This window comes from Capra hircus, chromosome 1 (assembly GCF_001704415.2).
Source record: "Capra hircus breed San Clemente chromosome 1, ASM170441v1, whole genome shotgun sequence".
Classification (NCBI taxonomy): Eukaryota; Metazoa; Chordata; class Mammalia; order Artiodactyla; family Bovidae; genus Capra; species Capra hircus.
The window spans coordinates 143,666,446-143,683,053 of NC_030808.1; the positions used below are offsets into that span (position 1 = coordinate 143,666,446).

The 16,608-nt window shown below is 44.6% G+C and overlaps 1 protein-coding gene across 3 annotated transcripts in view; it reads left to right on the forward strand.

Annotated features, from left to right (window-relative positions):
• Positions 1-16,608, forward strand: part of TRAPPC10 (trafficking protein particle complex 10) — a 79,581-nt gene that overhangs the window by 12,133 nt on the left and 50,840 nt on the right. For all 3 annotated transcript variants that reach the window (XM_018051854.1, XM_018051841.1, XM_018051848.1), the window contains exons 2-3: positions 6,924-7,005; positions 11,146-11,281. In XM_018051854.1, coding sequence (XP_017907343.1) covers positions 6,924-7,005; positions 11,146-11,281 — 218 coding nt within the window. The remainder of the gene's footprint in view (positions 1-6,923; positions 7,006-11,145; positions 11,282-16,608) is intronic.

Genomic DNA, 16,608 nt, shown 5'->3' on the forward strand with positions numbered 1-16,608 from the left:
CAGCAGCAGTGCATAATGTTGAGTCCAGAGTGGGCAGCTTTACGCTGACGAGCTGCTGGACTCACCTGGGCGGGGAGCCGTGGGTGCCCGGGCTTCCCTGTGTGGGGTGGCCCTCGGGCTGCTGGGAGGACTCCGGGGGACTGAGCAGCGTGCTTACAGTGCAAGAGCAACTGCGCAGTAAACGAGTGGTCCCTCCTCTGACTTCTGTCAGCTTGTTCTCACCTGGGGCCAAACCCTCTAGTGCTAATAGCAAGTCCTCCCGGATCACCAGATTGGGAGTAGTACATAGATTGGGGGGGGGGGAGGGACGGGGAATGGCAACTCAAATGCTTTTCCTTCTTTGTTTTAAATCAGTCCCATGACTTTACTTTTCATGGTTGTGTCAGTTTCTTGTGACTGCTGTAAAAAATTACGTAGACTTTGTGCCTAAAAGTAACGCAGAGGTATTTTCTCAGAGTCATGGAATTCAGAATTCTGACATGGTTCTCTCTGGACTGAGATATGGGTAGGGCTGCTGCTTCTGAGGGCTCCAGGGGAGAATCCCCTTTCCAGCAGCTGGAGGCGCCTGCTCCCTTGACTCTCTCTCTGGGCCCCAGTTCGGTCTTTCTTGTGATGCCATCTCTGTGCTTGTGGCTCTTCCCCATCTAAGGACCCTTGGGAGCACAGTGGGCCTGTCCGGATAAGCCAGGATCATCTCTTTATTTTAAGGTCAGCTGACTAGCAGCTTTAATCCATCTGCAACCTTGATTCTTCCTTACTGTGTAATGTAACATGTTCACAGGCCCCAGGGGAGCAGGACGATTCTGTCAATTTCTGAATGCCCTTGGCACATGTCTGAGTCTATAAGTATGAAAGCCCTGTGTCCTTCCCAACAAATAGGTGGCTCTTCTGTTTAACCTTTTGTTCCCCACGAGGCATGACTGGTAGCTTTGGTGCACTCGCACCACGTTCGTCCATTTGCGCTGCCCTTTCTGTAGATGGCTTAGTGCTAAATGCAGTCTTATGTCATCATCAAATCTTAAAATTAAAACAAAATGATTGCATAAATATTACATATACATAAATACTGCATATGCTGCTGCTGCTAAGTCACTTCAGTCGTGTCCAACTCTGTGTGACCCCGTAGATGGCAGCCCACCAGGCTCCCCCGTCCCTGGGATTTTCCAGGCAAGAACCCTGGAGTGGATAACCATAAATATTGCAGCTATATTAGCAACAACAAACGTATAGCTTTTTGAACAGAGATACAAATATTTTCTTCTCAATTAAGAGTATAGGTGCCTTTATGTTAGCCTAGTCTAGACACGCAGTGTTGCTGAGATGCAGATGGGAATCTCTCTCTAACCTCCACCCCATACGGAGCCAGTTCACATGGTTTGGTTGGATGTTGATTCCCGCAGGGTTGAGCTTCATGTGCCTTTCTTCTGCTGGAGGCTCTTTCACGCAGAACAGGACCCTGGACTCAGCCTCTGCTCTTTAAGTATCAGCATAAGACTGATTCTGTTCTGGTTGCAGTTGACTGTTAACTGAAAATCAGGATTTTAAAATGCTTTGACACTAAATAACCTTGTGACGTTGCAGTTCTAGTGGATCCTAAAAGTTTTGTGCAGAAAAATGATTGAAAGTGAAAGTTTCCATTGCTGTTTGTGTTGGTGGAGGGTGAAGCCGATGCTGTGTGACTGACCTCAGCTGTGAGTGGCCCTGAGTGTGGCTGGGCGGGTCTGCTGTGCCCTCCTGGGCTTGGTCTGGACATGTTACTCTGCTCTGCTTAGACTCTGATCTTAGTGATGGTGTATTGGGTCTAAAAGACTGTCTGGCCTACAGGTTTCTATTTTTAGTTATAATTGACTTCTTTGGAAATTAGAGTTGTTTCAAAAATAGCCAATTTCTTACTGTCTCTTTTTGTTGTTCATTCACTAGGTTGTTTACAACTCTTTGCGACCCCAGGGACACCAGGCTTGCCTGTCCTTCACCATCTCCCAGAGCTTGCTCAAACTCATGTCCATTGAGTCAGTGATGCCATCCAACCATCTCATCCTCTGCCTCCCTTCTTCTCCTGCCCTCAATATTTCCCAGTGTCAGGGTCTTTTCCAGTGAGTCGGCTCTTTGCATCAGGTGGCCAAAGTATTGGAGCTTCAGCTTCAGCATCAGTCCTTCCAACGAATATTAGGATTGATTTCCTTTAGAATTGACCGGTTTGATCTTCTTGCTGTCCAGGAGAGTCCAGGGGACTCTCAGGAGTCTTCTCCGGCATCACAGTTCGAAAGCATTAATTCTTCAGCACTCAGCCTTCTTTATGGTTCAACTCCCACATCTCTCCATGATTATTGGAAAGACCATAGCTTTGACTACACAGACCTTTATCGGCAAAGTGATATCTCTGCTTTTTAATACACTGTCTAGGTTTGTCATAGCTTTTCTTCCAGTATTCACTCAGATATTCTTGGGCTTCCCTGGTGGCTCAGCTGGTAAAGAATCGGCCTGCAATGTGGGAGACCTGGGTTCAATCCCTGGGTTGGGGAGATCCCCTGGAGAAGGGAAAGGCTACCCACTCCAGTAGTCTGGCCTGAAGAGTTCCATGGATACAGTCCATGGGGTCACAAAGAGTTGGATACCACTGAGCGACTTTCACTTTCACTTTTCTTCCAGGGAGGAAGTGTCTTTTGATTTCATGGCTGCAGTCACTGTCCACATTGATTCTGGAGCCCAAAAGAGAAAAGCTGCCAGTTTTCACTTTTCCCCATCTGTTTGCCATGAAGTGATGGGACTGGATGCCGTGATCTTAGTTTTTTTAATGTTGAGCTTTAAGCCAGTATTTTCCTTGTCCTCTTTCACCCTCATCAAGAGGCTCTTCAGGTCTTCACTTTCTGCCGTTATAGTGGTATCATCCACATACCTGAGGTTGTTGATATTTCTTCCTGATGTACTCCTTTCCCAGTTTTGACTCCAGCTAATGCTTCATCCATGAATGATGCATTCATGCATGATGTACTCTGCATATAAATTAAATAAACAGGATGACAGTATACAGCCTTGACATACTCCTTTCCCAGTTTTGAACCAGTTCATTGTTCCATGTCTGGTTCTACTTGTTGCTTCTTGTCCTGTATACATGTTTCTCAGGAGACAGATAAGTCTCCTATTTGGTATTCCTATCTCTTTAAGAATTTTCCAGTTTGTTGTGATCCACACAGTCAAAAAGGCTTTAGCTTAGTCAGTGAAGCAGAAGTAGATATGTTTTTGGAATTACCTTGCTTTTTCTTTTTTCTTTTTCCCTTGCTTTTCTGTGATCCAGTGGATGTTGGCAATTGGATCTCTGGTTCCTCTGCCTTTTCTAAATCCAGCTTGTACATCTGGTGCTGTTGAAGCCTAGCTTGAAGGATTTTGAGCGTTACCTTGCTAGCACGTGAAAATCAAAACGACACATCTTTGTCTGTATTTACTTGCATTCTGTTGGACATGTGTCAATGTCTTCTCAATGCTGGTGAAAGTCAACTATTTTATAGTTGAGTTCCCAAGTCCTTCTGTTTTTAAAATTTTAAGAAAATGTTCAGCTGAGTTTATTGAAATGTGACCCATATATACTTAAGTCACTGAAATCATCTTTTTTAAAAACCACCTCCCCCTCACTACCACACACACACTGGCCATATTTAATTAGTTCTTACCTGCTTTTAAAATAAAAAGTTTAAAATTATGTGACTAATACATAAATATATGCTTCTAAAAATCTCAGAGAATGCAGTCCTAATTCAGAAAATAGTGAAGGTCTGCCTCAGATATCTGAGTGTGTGGACCAGAGTCTGATCACAAATGGCAGACATAAGAGAGGCATAGGTAGTCAGGAACCCAGGGCTCTGCCTGCCTTTCTCTCAGACATCTCCTGTTGTGGAACATGGGGCTTAGTTGCCTCGCAGCATGTGTGTGGGATCATAGTTCCATAACCAGGGATCACACCTGTGTCTCCTGCATTGGAAGCGGATTCTTAACTACTGGCCCACCAGGGAAGTCCGAGTGAATCTTAGTAGCCCTCTTGAGAAAGAAAAATAAACACAGTAGTTTTCTGAACAAAGTTCTCTCAACACGTTGTCTTAAGCCTCATTTTTGCTTCTAGTGGCTGTATTCTGACAGCTGAGCTCCTGTTGTTCTCATGCCCCTGTGCAGCCCAGGGGATCAAAACGAAGTTGCTCTTACAGTTCAGGCCTCAGCACTCCAGTGGCTTTTCTGCTAACTGGTTGGGCTGTTTTGGGGCACTACAAAGTATTAATACACATTGTTAATTTAATTACCTGTCAGGTGAATGGAGATTTTATTCTTCTGAGGTTTTACATATAAGCTCTTTCCTGTCTGTCTTTTATGGCTCTTTCTAGCTCATTGTCAAAGATACTTCCCTCTGTTTTCCATAATACTCAGTATAAAAACTTGCGAGTATTATCATTAATAATAGCCGTGTATTCTGAGAAAATCATGGTGGCTTTTCTTCATGTGCAGTCAGCATAGGGTTTCAGTGGGTAGGAATGAAAAGCAGGTGCTGTGTCAGTTTGCTCGGGTGCTCGGGGTAACCCTCCAGGCTGGGGGTGGGGGAGCTGAAACAGCAGAGCTTTATTCCTCGCTGTCTGGAGGCTGGAGGCGAGGTCAGGGTGTCGGCAGGGCTGGACGTGAGGCCTCCTCTGGGGGCTTGTCGGGGGCCATGTCTTCTTGCTGCATCCCTACGTGGTCCTTCCCGCCCACATGACCGTGTGTCCACATCTTCTCTTGTAAGGATGCCTGAGGGATTTAATCGACTTCCCTGGTGGCTCAGATGGTAAAGTGTCTGGCTGCAATGTGGGAGACCCGGGTCCGATCCCTGGGTCGGGAAGATCCCCTGGAGAAGGAAATGGTAACTCACTCCAGTACTCTTGCCTGGAAAATTCCGTGGATGGAGGAGCGTGGTAGGCTACAGTCCATGGGGTTGCAAAGAGTCAGACATGACTGAGTGACTTCACTTTCTTTCTGAAGGGATTTAATCAGGGCCCATTCAAAAGCCCTTGTTCTCACCTAATCACCTCTTTCAGATACAGTCACATAACAGAGGTGCTGAGGGGTTAGGGTTTCAGTGTATGAGTTTTGCTGGGACACAGTTCAGCTCCTTAACAGGGGCTGAGATCAAATGGTCACATGTTCAGTGCCCAGTTATTATCAGAAGATGTCTCTGCCCTTGACAGATGGGTTAATTGACCTGTAATCTTTTAAAATTAAATTTAGGACACAGATTAAAGGTTTATTTCATGATTGAATGTAAGAAAAATTGGTACTTTACAGCCTCCAGTTGGACAAGTTTTATCTTGTATAACAGGATTTCCTGTGGGAGACACTTGAGAAGGGGGTGTGTAGGAGGCACTTCATTTGTTTACCCTGTTGCAGAGGTTACTTGTACCTTTATGTGAGACTTTATTGCAAGGAGCATATATATAAAAAACCAAATGAAAGAGAAGAAAGCTTCCCTGTGGTTGCCCTAATTTCTTTTTAGCAGAGAGTAGTGATTTTTTAAAAATATGTTAATTCTAGAACCTTTTCAAGAGGCAGCAGGAGTTGGCACTCAAAGATAAGAAATTAGAAGCTAACTAAAGGTTTTCTTACTGTAATGATTTCTAAGACAATTACCAAAGACATGAATGCAATAAAAATGAGTTAAAACCTAAAAGCTGTTTTTATGGTAACAATAAATTATTAATAGTAACCCTTATTAACGATTTACTCTGTGTTGGGCCTTGTTCAAGGTTATTGTGTTGACTCAGTCTCACAATAGCCCTGTTGGAAGCTATTCTTATTTTCCCATTTCACAGATGGTCCCTGAGGCACAGAAAGGATACATGGTCTTCCCAAGCGTATTCGGCTAGTAGGTGGTGGAGCTCAGAAGGGACCCAGGTGGTCAACCTTCCAGCATCTGTGTCCAGTCCCCATGCCTCACTGCTTCTCTGAGGATCAGCTCAGTTGCCCAGAAACATCATTCCTCTCTGTAGTGACTTGACATTGTTATGTGGTTTGGGAAAGGTTCCATTTTGTTTGTCTTGTTTTTGTTTTCTTTTTTTTTAGGCTTGTGGTAGCAAAATAGGTAAGTATGTCAGTGGCCCACATCACTTCCCAATGATTTCTTTACCATCAATATAAATGCAGCTTGGAAAAAGGTTTCGCGTAACGGTAGAGGTTCCTGAGTGTGAGACGGAGCCACTGGTATTGAAAGGCTCTTTCTAGGCTGAAGCAGGATGTGGCTGTACTGTCATTTTAGGAGAGCCAAGTGGATTTTCCAGTTCTGTTAAGGCTGGGATGAAAGAGCTGAGTTAACAGCTGAGCTGTGAAGTCAGAGACTCCCGAGTTCCTCGCTGGTCTCTGCCACCAGCAAGCTGTGTACTCGGAGCGCCGGGCCCTTGCAGCTCCTCTCTCCTCGGTGTGTGGTCGGATCTGCCTCCAGGGCTCCCATGAGAACGAGTGAGAGCAGGTGTGTTTGGTGTCCTGGGTACCAGAGAGCAGCCTGTGTGTCTTGGCGCCTGCTGTAATTTGGTGAAGAAACTCACATCCACTTGTCCTGGCTTCCTTTTCTGCCTGGAGTTTCATGGCTGTTTTATCCAAGTTGAAGAAGTGGCTGTAGGAGCCGACACAGTTACACGGCTGGGCAGGGTTGGTCCAGCTCCGCCCTCCTTAGCTGTCAGACCTCTTCCTCCTCCTCTTGCTCTTGGGGAGAATTTATCTCCTCAGGGAGGCCAGGTGGGCATGAAGTTAGATCAAGTGCTGGCTTTTCTAGAGACCACTTCTTTAAAGATACAAAACAACCTGTTTTGTGATGTCATTTTGCTAAATTATTAAATTGTCTAAAAATACCAATTAATACGTTTTAGAGCCCATTTTCCCTATATTTACCTAACAGTTGTTCATTCCTGTTGTAGGTGCTGGAGATCAGAATTTATTTACCTCCATTTACCCGACACTTTCCCAGCAGCTTCCAAGAGAACCGATGGAATGGAGGAGGTATGGCACCTCCCTCCTTGTTTTGTAGGTGTTTGTGTGAGTGAGTGAAGCAGTGAAAGTGAGAGCCTGAGTTCTAAGGAGACTGAGAAGAAGGCCCCGTAATCTGTGAGCCTTTTTTAAGGCTTGTTTTCTGAACAAGACCTAGGATGATAGAAATGGGACACGTCTTCGGAGCCGCAGGCCCCTTGTATAGAGGTGACTTCTGACTCCTGGTGGCATTCTGTTAAGGAGATGTGCACCCATATTCCTCAGTAGAGCTGGTGCCTCTGCGTCTTAACCAGGGCTTTGTCACCCTGAGTGCCTGGGCTCTTCTCTTAAGGATGAGAAACTGGACAGAGGATGATCTTTAAAATTAGGCTTGCCATCAGATCAGTCCTCCCGTTCGCCCTGTTGTTTGTAATTGTTCCTCTAATGACTTGTTCTGAGGAGATAACTGACTTTTGACTTCCCTGGTGGCTCAGATGGTAAAGCATCTGCCTACAACGCGGGAGACCTGGGTTCGATCTCTGTGTTGGGAAGATCTTCTGGAGAAGGAAATGGCAACCCACTCCAGTATTCTTGCCTGGAGAATCCCACGGACGGAGGAACCTGGTAGGCTACAGTCCATGGGGTCGCAAAGAGTCGGACACGACTGAGCAACTTACCTTACCTTCCCTTAACTGACTTTTAATTATTTCACTGAAAAACTAACTTCTGGTAAGATTAGATGTTATTTGTAGAAAATGTTTAGATTGTTAACACTGTTTATTAATAATATTAATATTGTTAATACCTGTTAATACTGGCAGTCTGATTTTAACCAAGGTGAATGAAAAATTTCCTGTTGTTATTCATGCTCATGTAATTCTGTTTCTTGCTACATTATTCCTTTCTGACCACCAGTTTTTACCCTCCTGACGTGAAGAATTAACATTCTGGATGACTTTACCAGGGTCTCTGTTGAGTCTAGTCTAATCTTTGTGCCTGCTTAGTGTTACAAGGAATGTATTTATTTACCAAAATGTAATATAAAGAATGTACAGAACTGGGAGAATTCTCTTACAGGAAAATTATTCAACTATTGAGGAGGCCCAGTGCTGTGAATGAGAGAAAACAATTCAGCAAATGGAAGAATTTAATAATATCTGAAGAAATGGAGTGATCTGGAAAGGATTTCAAACAAGTATACATTATTCAAACATTCAGAAAGATAAAAGAAATGAGAAATGGGCTTATGAGGAAAAAATGGAATAGAGACCCTGCATAGATTTAATACGCATATTCTTTTCTTCACCTTCTTGAAAACTAATTGAGAGAAGAGTACTGGAAAGGCCTAAATGTTTAAGGACAGAGAAGGCAGAGGAGGCAGCAGCGGAGACCTGGTTATCTTTCTGGGAGCAGAAGGATAGACAGAAGAATGGGAGGGAAAGCCCTCTGTGTGTTTGCAGAGGGGACACCCTGAGAAGCAGACGGGTCCCTGACAGGTGACAGGGCCCAGGACTTTGGGAGAAAAGGGCAAGACCAAGTGCAGAGGGGAGGTGTGTGTGTGTGTGTGTGTGTGTGGCTCTTTAGTACTGTTTGACATGTTAAAGTATATATATTTCACTTTGGCAAAAATGTAATTGATTAGATATTGGGAAACAAAATTGAAGCAGAAACTTGACTTCATGCACTGAACTTCTGTGTAGCTGAAGAACAGAGTGATGAATTGGGAGATTGCACTTGGGAACTCCGGAGTTGAGAGCTGAGAGCCAGAAATGGAGGTCCGAGAGGAAAGCTGAGCCATGAAGGCTAAGTCCATAGGTTTCCATGTCTCTGTAGTAGGTATTTCAGAAGTGATTGTGGAGCGGGTGGAGAGACCGGCCCTGCTTGAGGAACTGGTGTCCAGGTTTTCCCAGAAGTGAGTTCAGAGATTTCGGGGGCTGCTGGATGTGAAGCAGAATGAAAACAAAACCAAGCGAACAAAAAGCCACATCAGGAAATAGGGAGAAAAGAAAAACCGAGTTTGCAGTCTCTAACAGCAATTAAAATGCAGCCTAAGATAGAGCATTGTAGAGGAGCACCCTGACTCGAAGGCTGTACCTTGACTCTTGGTTGTGTCCAACTCTTTGCGACCCCATGCAGTCCATGGAGTTCTCCAGGTCAGAATACTGGAGTGAGTAGCCTTTCCCTTCTCCAGGGGATCTTTCCAACCCAGGGATTAAACCCGGGTCTCCCGCATTGCAGGCAGATTCTTTACCAGCTGAGCCACAAGGGAAGCCCTGCCTTGACTTGAGTTCTAAGGAGACTGAGAGTTGAGCTCTGAGAAGCCCCACCTTGACTCTAGAGTTGTGTATTATTCCCAGTCACACAGCAGGAAGACGGTCTCAGCCTCCCCTGGCCTTGAGACAGGGTACCGACTGGGCCCGGGGTGTCTGCACACCACACCGTGCTCTCCAGAGCCCTGCTCCCGTCTTAACGTTCGCTGCCGCCACAGCATGGAAATAGCTGGAAACATGCTGTCAACAGGAACACCTTCAGCTGTGTATGATCAGAAGCTGTACTACTGTCTCTCAAGTAATTAAGGGATGTGTCCCAAGGAAAAGACATGTGTCAGGAACATGAACCCTGAATTCACAGAGTGAAGGGAGCAGCTGCCTGAAAGCAAGTCATAACAAATATTTCACTATTTTATGGTGTCAATGCTTTTAAAAATTAAAAATATAAAATTTCAGAATGTGGAAGAAAGTAGAAAGAAAACTGTAATATCTTTGTCCCGTTCAAGGAGAGATAGACACTTAACTGTAGTTTTTGAAAGGGAAATTAAAGTTTATGCATTTAAATATTAAAATGTAAATAATAACAGAAAAGAAATAGAAGATTAAACTTTCAAGGTAACAGAGAAAAAGGAAGGAAAAAGAAAACTTGATTAATCTCACCAAAGACAGAAAAAAACTAGCGTGAAATAGAAAATCCACAAGTTAAAGCATAATAACATTCAGTCTGGTGGTTTTCAGTTTATTCATTATGGAGACTCCTTAGGTTAGACAAAAAGAATAAAATCCATCTGTAGATATTTAAAAGAGACACAACTCACTAGAGGTGGAAAATAGAGGTGTGCAAAAGAGATGTATGTAGTCTAATTTATTTTTAGAAGTATAATTAAACAGCGTCCATACTCTATGATAGCCATCAATAAGATGCGTGCAGCTTGTGGGATCTGTGTTCTTGGATTGAGGAAAATTGGAGGACGGGACATCCCTGGTGATGCAGTGGGTAAGAATCTGCCTTCCAATGTAGGTTTGGTCCCTGTTTCAGGAAGATCCTACGTGCCACAGGACAATAAGCCCGTGACCCATAGCCACTGAGCCTGCGCTCTAGAGCCCAGCAGCTGCGAGCCCACGCACCGCAACTGCTGAAGCCTGTGTGCCCGGGGCCCAGGCCCTGCAGCGGGGGCCCGCGCACCGCAGCTGCTGAAGCCTGCGTGCCCGGGGCCCAGGCCCTGCAGCGGGGGCCCGCGCACCGCAGATGCTGAAGCCTGCGTGCCCGGGGCCCAGGCCCTGCAGCGGGGGCCCGCGCACCGCAGATGCTGAAGCCTGCGTGCCCGGAGCCCAGGCTCTGCAACGGGGGGTAGCCCCCACTCGCTGCAGCTAGAGAGAGCCCACGAAAGCAGCAAAGACCCCGCGCAGCCAACAATAAATTCAAAAGTTGTTTTAAAAAGTTTTCTTGAGATGTCTTTTAAAAAAATTGAAGGATGGGTGGTTACCGCTGTTTATGCTGTGCAAACAGAAACCTGTTCTTTTTCACCAGACAGTTCTCTTTTTTGGATAATGCAGTTTGTTGCAAAAATACGAGAGCAGTTTAAAGCTTTGGTAGTTTCAAATTGCACTTTTGACATTTGGGAAACACTCTGCTTCTTTTATGGTGGCTGTATACTGACATTTATTTTTCTCAGAAGTCTGTATTGTTGCAAATGGAGTTATGAAGAGCTTTGACACATGAACTGTGTTTAAAGTGATTTATAGCATCTTTTCAAATGGAACATATACTAGTTAAAACTCAGGGTTAGTATCACCTATGCACTTCTGAACGCACAGATATGATTGGATTGTTGCCTTTTTTTCCCTTTTCCTTCTGCTGAACGCTCTCACGTTTCTCTGACTCGTTCACAATTGTTGATAGGTCCTATGGCCGGGCTCCAAAGATGATCCACCTGGAGTCTAACTTCGTTCAGTTCAAAGAGGAGCTGCTGCCCAAAGAAGGGAACAAAGCCCTGCTGACCTTCCCCTTCCTGCACATTTACTGGACAGAGTGCTGTGTGAGTATTCATTCCGGGGAATTTTACAATGGGTTGAGAACTCACGGGTCTGGGTTTTGCTGAGACAGCTATACTTTTTAAAGTTTACTGTTTTAATTTTTTGGTATTCTCTTTTCTCTGTTCTTCAGTGTGTGACTTTGCCATGGTTTATTTCTGCTCTGGCGCAGTGCAGTGTTCTCATCGTAATCACCAAGTACAGTCGCCACGTTACTGCCTGTGTTTCCAGTTCTTGTGAGCCGTCTCCCTGTGTCCTGGTGGGCACTAGCTATTTCTAACATTTCCTTTCAGCTTTGTTTTCCTCGCACCCTGTAGTCACCACATGGCTGTTATTCTCCTTGAGAATCCTTGCCTGTCTCTGGTGCTGGTTGGCAGGTTCTCTGTGGGCAGGGATCTGTCTCCTAACTCACCCCCCGAGTCTGGTGCAGGAGGTGCTCTGTGATGCCCGTTGAGAGAGCAGACACTGCTGCTGTGGGCACCCTGGCCTCTACTTGTACTTGGCAGTTCTGTACTCATGAACCTGAATTATTCTTTCATGAATGAATAGAAAATTCTGTGGATCATTTGTTCTATCTGTTTCAACTCTAACAAAATAAGCATTTAGCAGTGTACAGAGTACATGAATCATTACACATTGTGATGTTTTAACCTGGATCTGAGGATGCCAGAGTAGTTTTTGTAGTTCTTATGAGAAAGGGCTGGAAGCTCACGCCTGGGCTCCCTTCACCCCACGTGCTTTTGACGTTGCTGACTTTGTAGCCTTTCCCTGTGAAGTCACATGGGACAGGCTTCTTCCCTGGGAACTCTTAGGCTAGCTTATGTGAGGTGTTGTCCACCAGGGGGCCTCGTTAGAGATGCGACGCCTGGGGTTTTATTGGACCAGGCACATAGGCAGCCTCTGCCTGGCACGTAGCAGTGCTCTGAACTCCTGGGGAGCACAGAGGTCAGCACAAGCCATGTGATGGGAGCAGTGTGTGTGCAGGGAGGCACTCCTGTGGCGCAGTGACGGGAATCCTCCAACATCCAGATTGGATTTAGCCCAAGGCTGACTCTTCCTGACCCAGACATCACCACAGCCTGTACACCTTCCCAAGTTATCAGAAACCCGTGTGGGTTTCTCTTTCAGTGCTTTACAGTTCATTATCCTTATTTTGATGTTCAAGTTATCTCAGGTTTGGCCAGTGAGAGTCACTTCAGACTGGCTCCTGTGGCCTTCTGAGCACTTTCTAACTTTCGGCATGACAGTATTCTGGGTTCTTGTCCCTTTGCTACCCCTGTGTTGGAATCAGCCGTTTTTTCTCAAGGCCTTGATCCCCTGGCATGGCGGGAGTGGCCCTGCTACTGCGCCAGTGGACTCCACAGGGCTCTGAAAGCACGTGTCTTAGAAATCATGACTCAATACTGATGCCTCTGGTTTTAGCCTTACCCCAGGGCGCCTTCTTGCCTTAACCTGTTCTGTGTTTGTATCCACCCTGGCCCTGACAACATGAGCGCGTTCACTTATCTGCTCAGGCCTGCAGTGTGCATAGTATAGTTTCAGAGTTGCCATACCCACACGCCAGCCTGAAACAGGCTGGCCGAGAAGAGTTTGGAGCTTGTGTGCAGTGCGTGCCTTCCCTGGCCTGACAGCCCATGTTCAGACCTGGTTGGGCTGGTCACTCTCAGGGGTCATTCTTTTCAGTGTTTGCCTGGTTGCCCTGGCATGTTTATTTTTTCATATGAACCTTAGTATTAAATTCCTTTTCTAAGTATTTTACCTTTTTTGTTGCTATGGTCAGTGGGATTTTTTTCTCACATTATAATATCTTCCAGTTGGTGATTTTTTGTGTATATGGAAACTGTTGGGTTGTTTTTTTGTTGGTTTTTTTTTTCATGTTAACCTTGCTGAATTTTTTTTTATTGTTTGAGTTTGTTTTGTCATTGGTTCTCAAAACCAGTGTTTGCAGGCCCCAAAGTCTGGGGTTTTCCAGTCATCCTATGATGCCACCTGCAGAGAGTCTTACTGTTTCCTTTTCAATTCTTATGTCTCAGAGTACTTTCCTGGTCTAGGACATGGTCTATTAGTGGTGGAGACAGTGAGTATCTTTTCCTTGTTCCTGATTCAGTGGGAATGCCTGTGATTGGTACCCCCTAGTAAGTAGGGCGATGGCTGTGGGAATCAGGTGGATTTGAGTCAGTGTGTAAAGGAACTTCCATCCATTCCTATTTTCTTGAGAGTTTTTAAAATTAGGAATACGCTGTTGAATTCTGTTAAAGGCTTTGTCATACCTGGTGGAGATAATCATATGATTTTTCTCACTTCAGTTCAGTCACTCAGTCGTGTCCAACTCTTTGCGACCCCATGAATCGCAGCACGCCAGGCCTCCCTGTCCATCACCATCTCCCAGAGTTCACTCAGACTCACGTCCATCGAGTCCATGATGCCATCCAGCCATCTCATCCTCTGTCGTTCCCTTCTCCTCCTGCCCCCAATCTCTCCCAACATCAGAGTCTTTTCCAATGAGTCAACTCTTCACATGAAGTGGCCAAAGTACTGGAGTTTCAGCTTCAGCATCATTCCCTCCAAAGAAATCCCAGGGCTCATCTCCTTCAGAATGGACTGGTTGGATCTCCTTGCAGTCCAAGGGACCCTCAAGAGTCTTCTCCAACACCACAGTCCAAAAGCATCAATTCTTCGGCGCTCAGCTTTCTTCACAGTCCAACTCTCACACCCATACATGACTACTGGAAAAACCATAGCCTTGACTAGACGGACCTTAGTCGGCAAAGTAATGTCTCTGCTTTTGAATATACTATCGAGGTTGGTCATAAGTTTTCTTCCAAGGAGTAAGTGTCTTTTAATTTCATGGCTGCAGTCACCATCTGCAGTGATTTTGGAGCCCCCAAAAATAAAGTCAGACACTGTTTCCACTGTTTCCCCATCTATTTGCCATGAAGTGATGGGACCAGATGCCATGATCTTCGTTTTCTGAATGTTGAGATTTAAGCCAACTTTTTTTCTCTCCTCTTTCACTTTCATCAAGAGGCTTTTTAGTTCCTCTTCACTTTCTGCCATAAGGGTGGTGTCATCTGCATATCTGAGGTTATTGAGATTTCTCCCGGCAATCTTGATTCCAGCTTGTGTTTCTTCCAGTCCAGCGTTTCTCATGATGTACTCTGCATAGAAGTTAAACAAGCAGGGTGACAATATACAGCCTTGACATACTCCTTTTCCTATTTGGAACGAGTCTGTTGTTCCATGTCCCGTTCTAACTGTTGCTTCCTGACCTGCATACAGATTTCTCAAGAGGCAGGTTAGGTGGTCTGGTATTCCCATCTCTTTCAGAATTTTCCACAGTTTATTGTGATCCACACAGTGAAAGGCTTTGGCATAGTCAGTAAAGCACGTTGAATTACATTACTGGTAATGGGTATTTTTGAACTATACTCGTATTCCTGGTATATTCACTTGGTCAGAGTATTATTTTCTTAATGTGACATTGGTGTCTGTTCATTTTATTTAGGAGTTCTTGCATCTGCATTCACAAGTGCTTGGTCTTTAACTTTTTTGTGTATTGTGTTTATAAGGTTTAGCTATCAATGTCATGCTTGATTCATAACTTGACAGAGTTCTCCTGAGGAACCATCTGGGCCCGGCACTCTCATGGGATTATGTTCTGTGTCCCTTCCATGGAAGTTGGTCTGTTTTAACCATTTGTCTACTTTGATAAACTGTGTTATTCTTACAAATTTTACATTTCAGTTAAAATTTAAAATCTCTTTCCATTGAGATGTATGATAGTATCTTTTCGACTTTTAAAATGTGCTCTGTCAATAGTTACTTCTCCATTGTCATTTCTTACTTGTATATTGGTGTTTTTTCCTTTCTTGATGAGATTAGCTGGCTTGATTCTCCCCTTTCCTCCAGAACCAGGATTTTCATTTGTTAGTCTGATACACAGTTGGTACGGTTTCTATCTGATTAATTTCTGCTTTCATTTTTTTTTTTTACTGTCTCCTTCCTTTTGTTTTCTTATAGTTTACTTTGTTCTTTTCCTAGTGGTTTTGAGTTGGAAATACATTTATCTTCATTCTTAAATTTTCAGTGATATAGATCTTTAAAGATGTGACTTTAAATATATCCCAGGGCCACAGCTGACACCAGGTGGAGCAGGCGAGCTGTAGACTTGGGAGCAGTCAGTCTTCTGGGCCACTCTGTTCTTAGTGGTTTGTTACAAAGTCATAGATAACTGATTGAAAAGAGAAAAGCAGAGGACTGGAAGTGTTTTGATGGGGATTGCCTTGGAATCATTAATACATTCGTCTGAGAAGAATTTTAATGATGATGAATCTCCTCTGGGAACCATTCTTTATGGCTTCTTTATGTTCTTTTGTACTGTGTTTTTGTTATGTTTTTCATAAAAGTCTTACATTTTTACTGCATGATGTATTTAGTGTTTATGGACATTATGTTGTTGTTCAGTCACTCAGTCAGGTCCGACTCGTTGCGACCCCATGGACTACAGCACGCCAGGCTTTCCTGTTCTTCACTACCCAGAGCTTGCTCAGACTCGTGTCCGTTAAGTCAGTGATGCCATCCAGCCATCTCATCCTCTCTTGTCCACTTTTCTTCCTGCCTTCAGTCTTCCCCAGCATCAGGGTATTTTCCAATGATTTGGCTCTTTGCATCAGGTGGACATTATAGATGATTTTTTTCTTCCTTAAACTTACATTTCCTAGTAGGAATCCTGTGGAGTTTTTTATTTTTTATTTTTCTGTTTTAGTTTTGGTTATCATCTATTAAGAAAATTTCCATGGGTGGAGTATCCCACCATGGGATTCCCTGGTGGCTCAGACGGTAAAGAGTCTGCCTGCAGTGTCAGAGACCTGAGTTTGATCCCTGGGTTGGGAAGATCCCCTGGAGAAGGAAATGGCAACCCACTCCAGTATTCTTGCCTAGAAAATCCCATGGACAGAGGAGCCTGGTGGGCTACAGTCTGTAGGGTCCCAAAGACTCAGTCATGACTGAGTGACTTCACTTTCACTTTTCCTTTTATTGAGAAAAATTCCTGGAACAAGTTGACAACGTTTAGGATTTTAGATTTAGAAGTAAAATTCCGTTGTGTTATTTTAGTGGTTGCTTTTGGGTTTATAGTCCACACTGTCAGCGACACCTCCTTCCTCCACATCTGTTGTGCTGCTTGAGACAGTATGCGGCAGTCACAGCACTGCCTTTCATGCCCCTGCCTTGGGCTAGTGTGGCTTACACTCGGTCTTACGTGTGTGGTAGGCCCCACAGTACATTGTTGCTGTTTTTGCTGTAAACCATCAAGCATGATTTTAAGAAAATA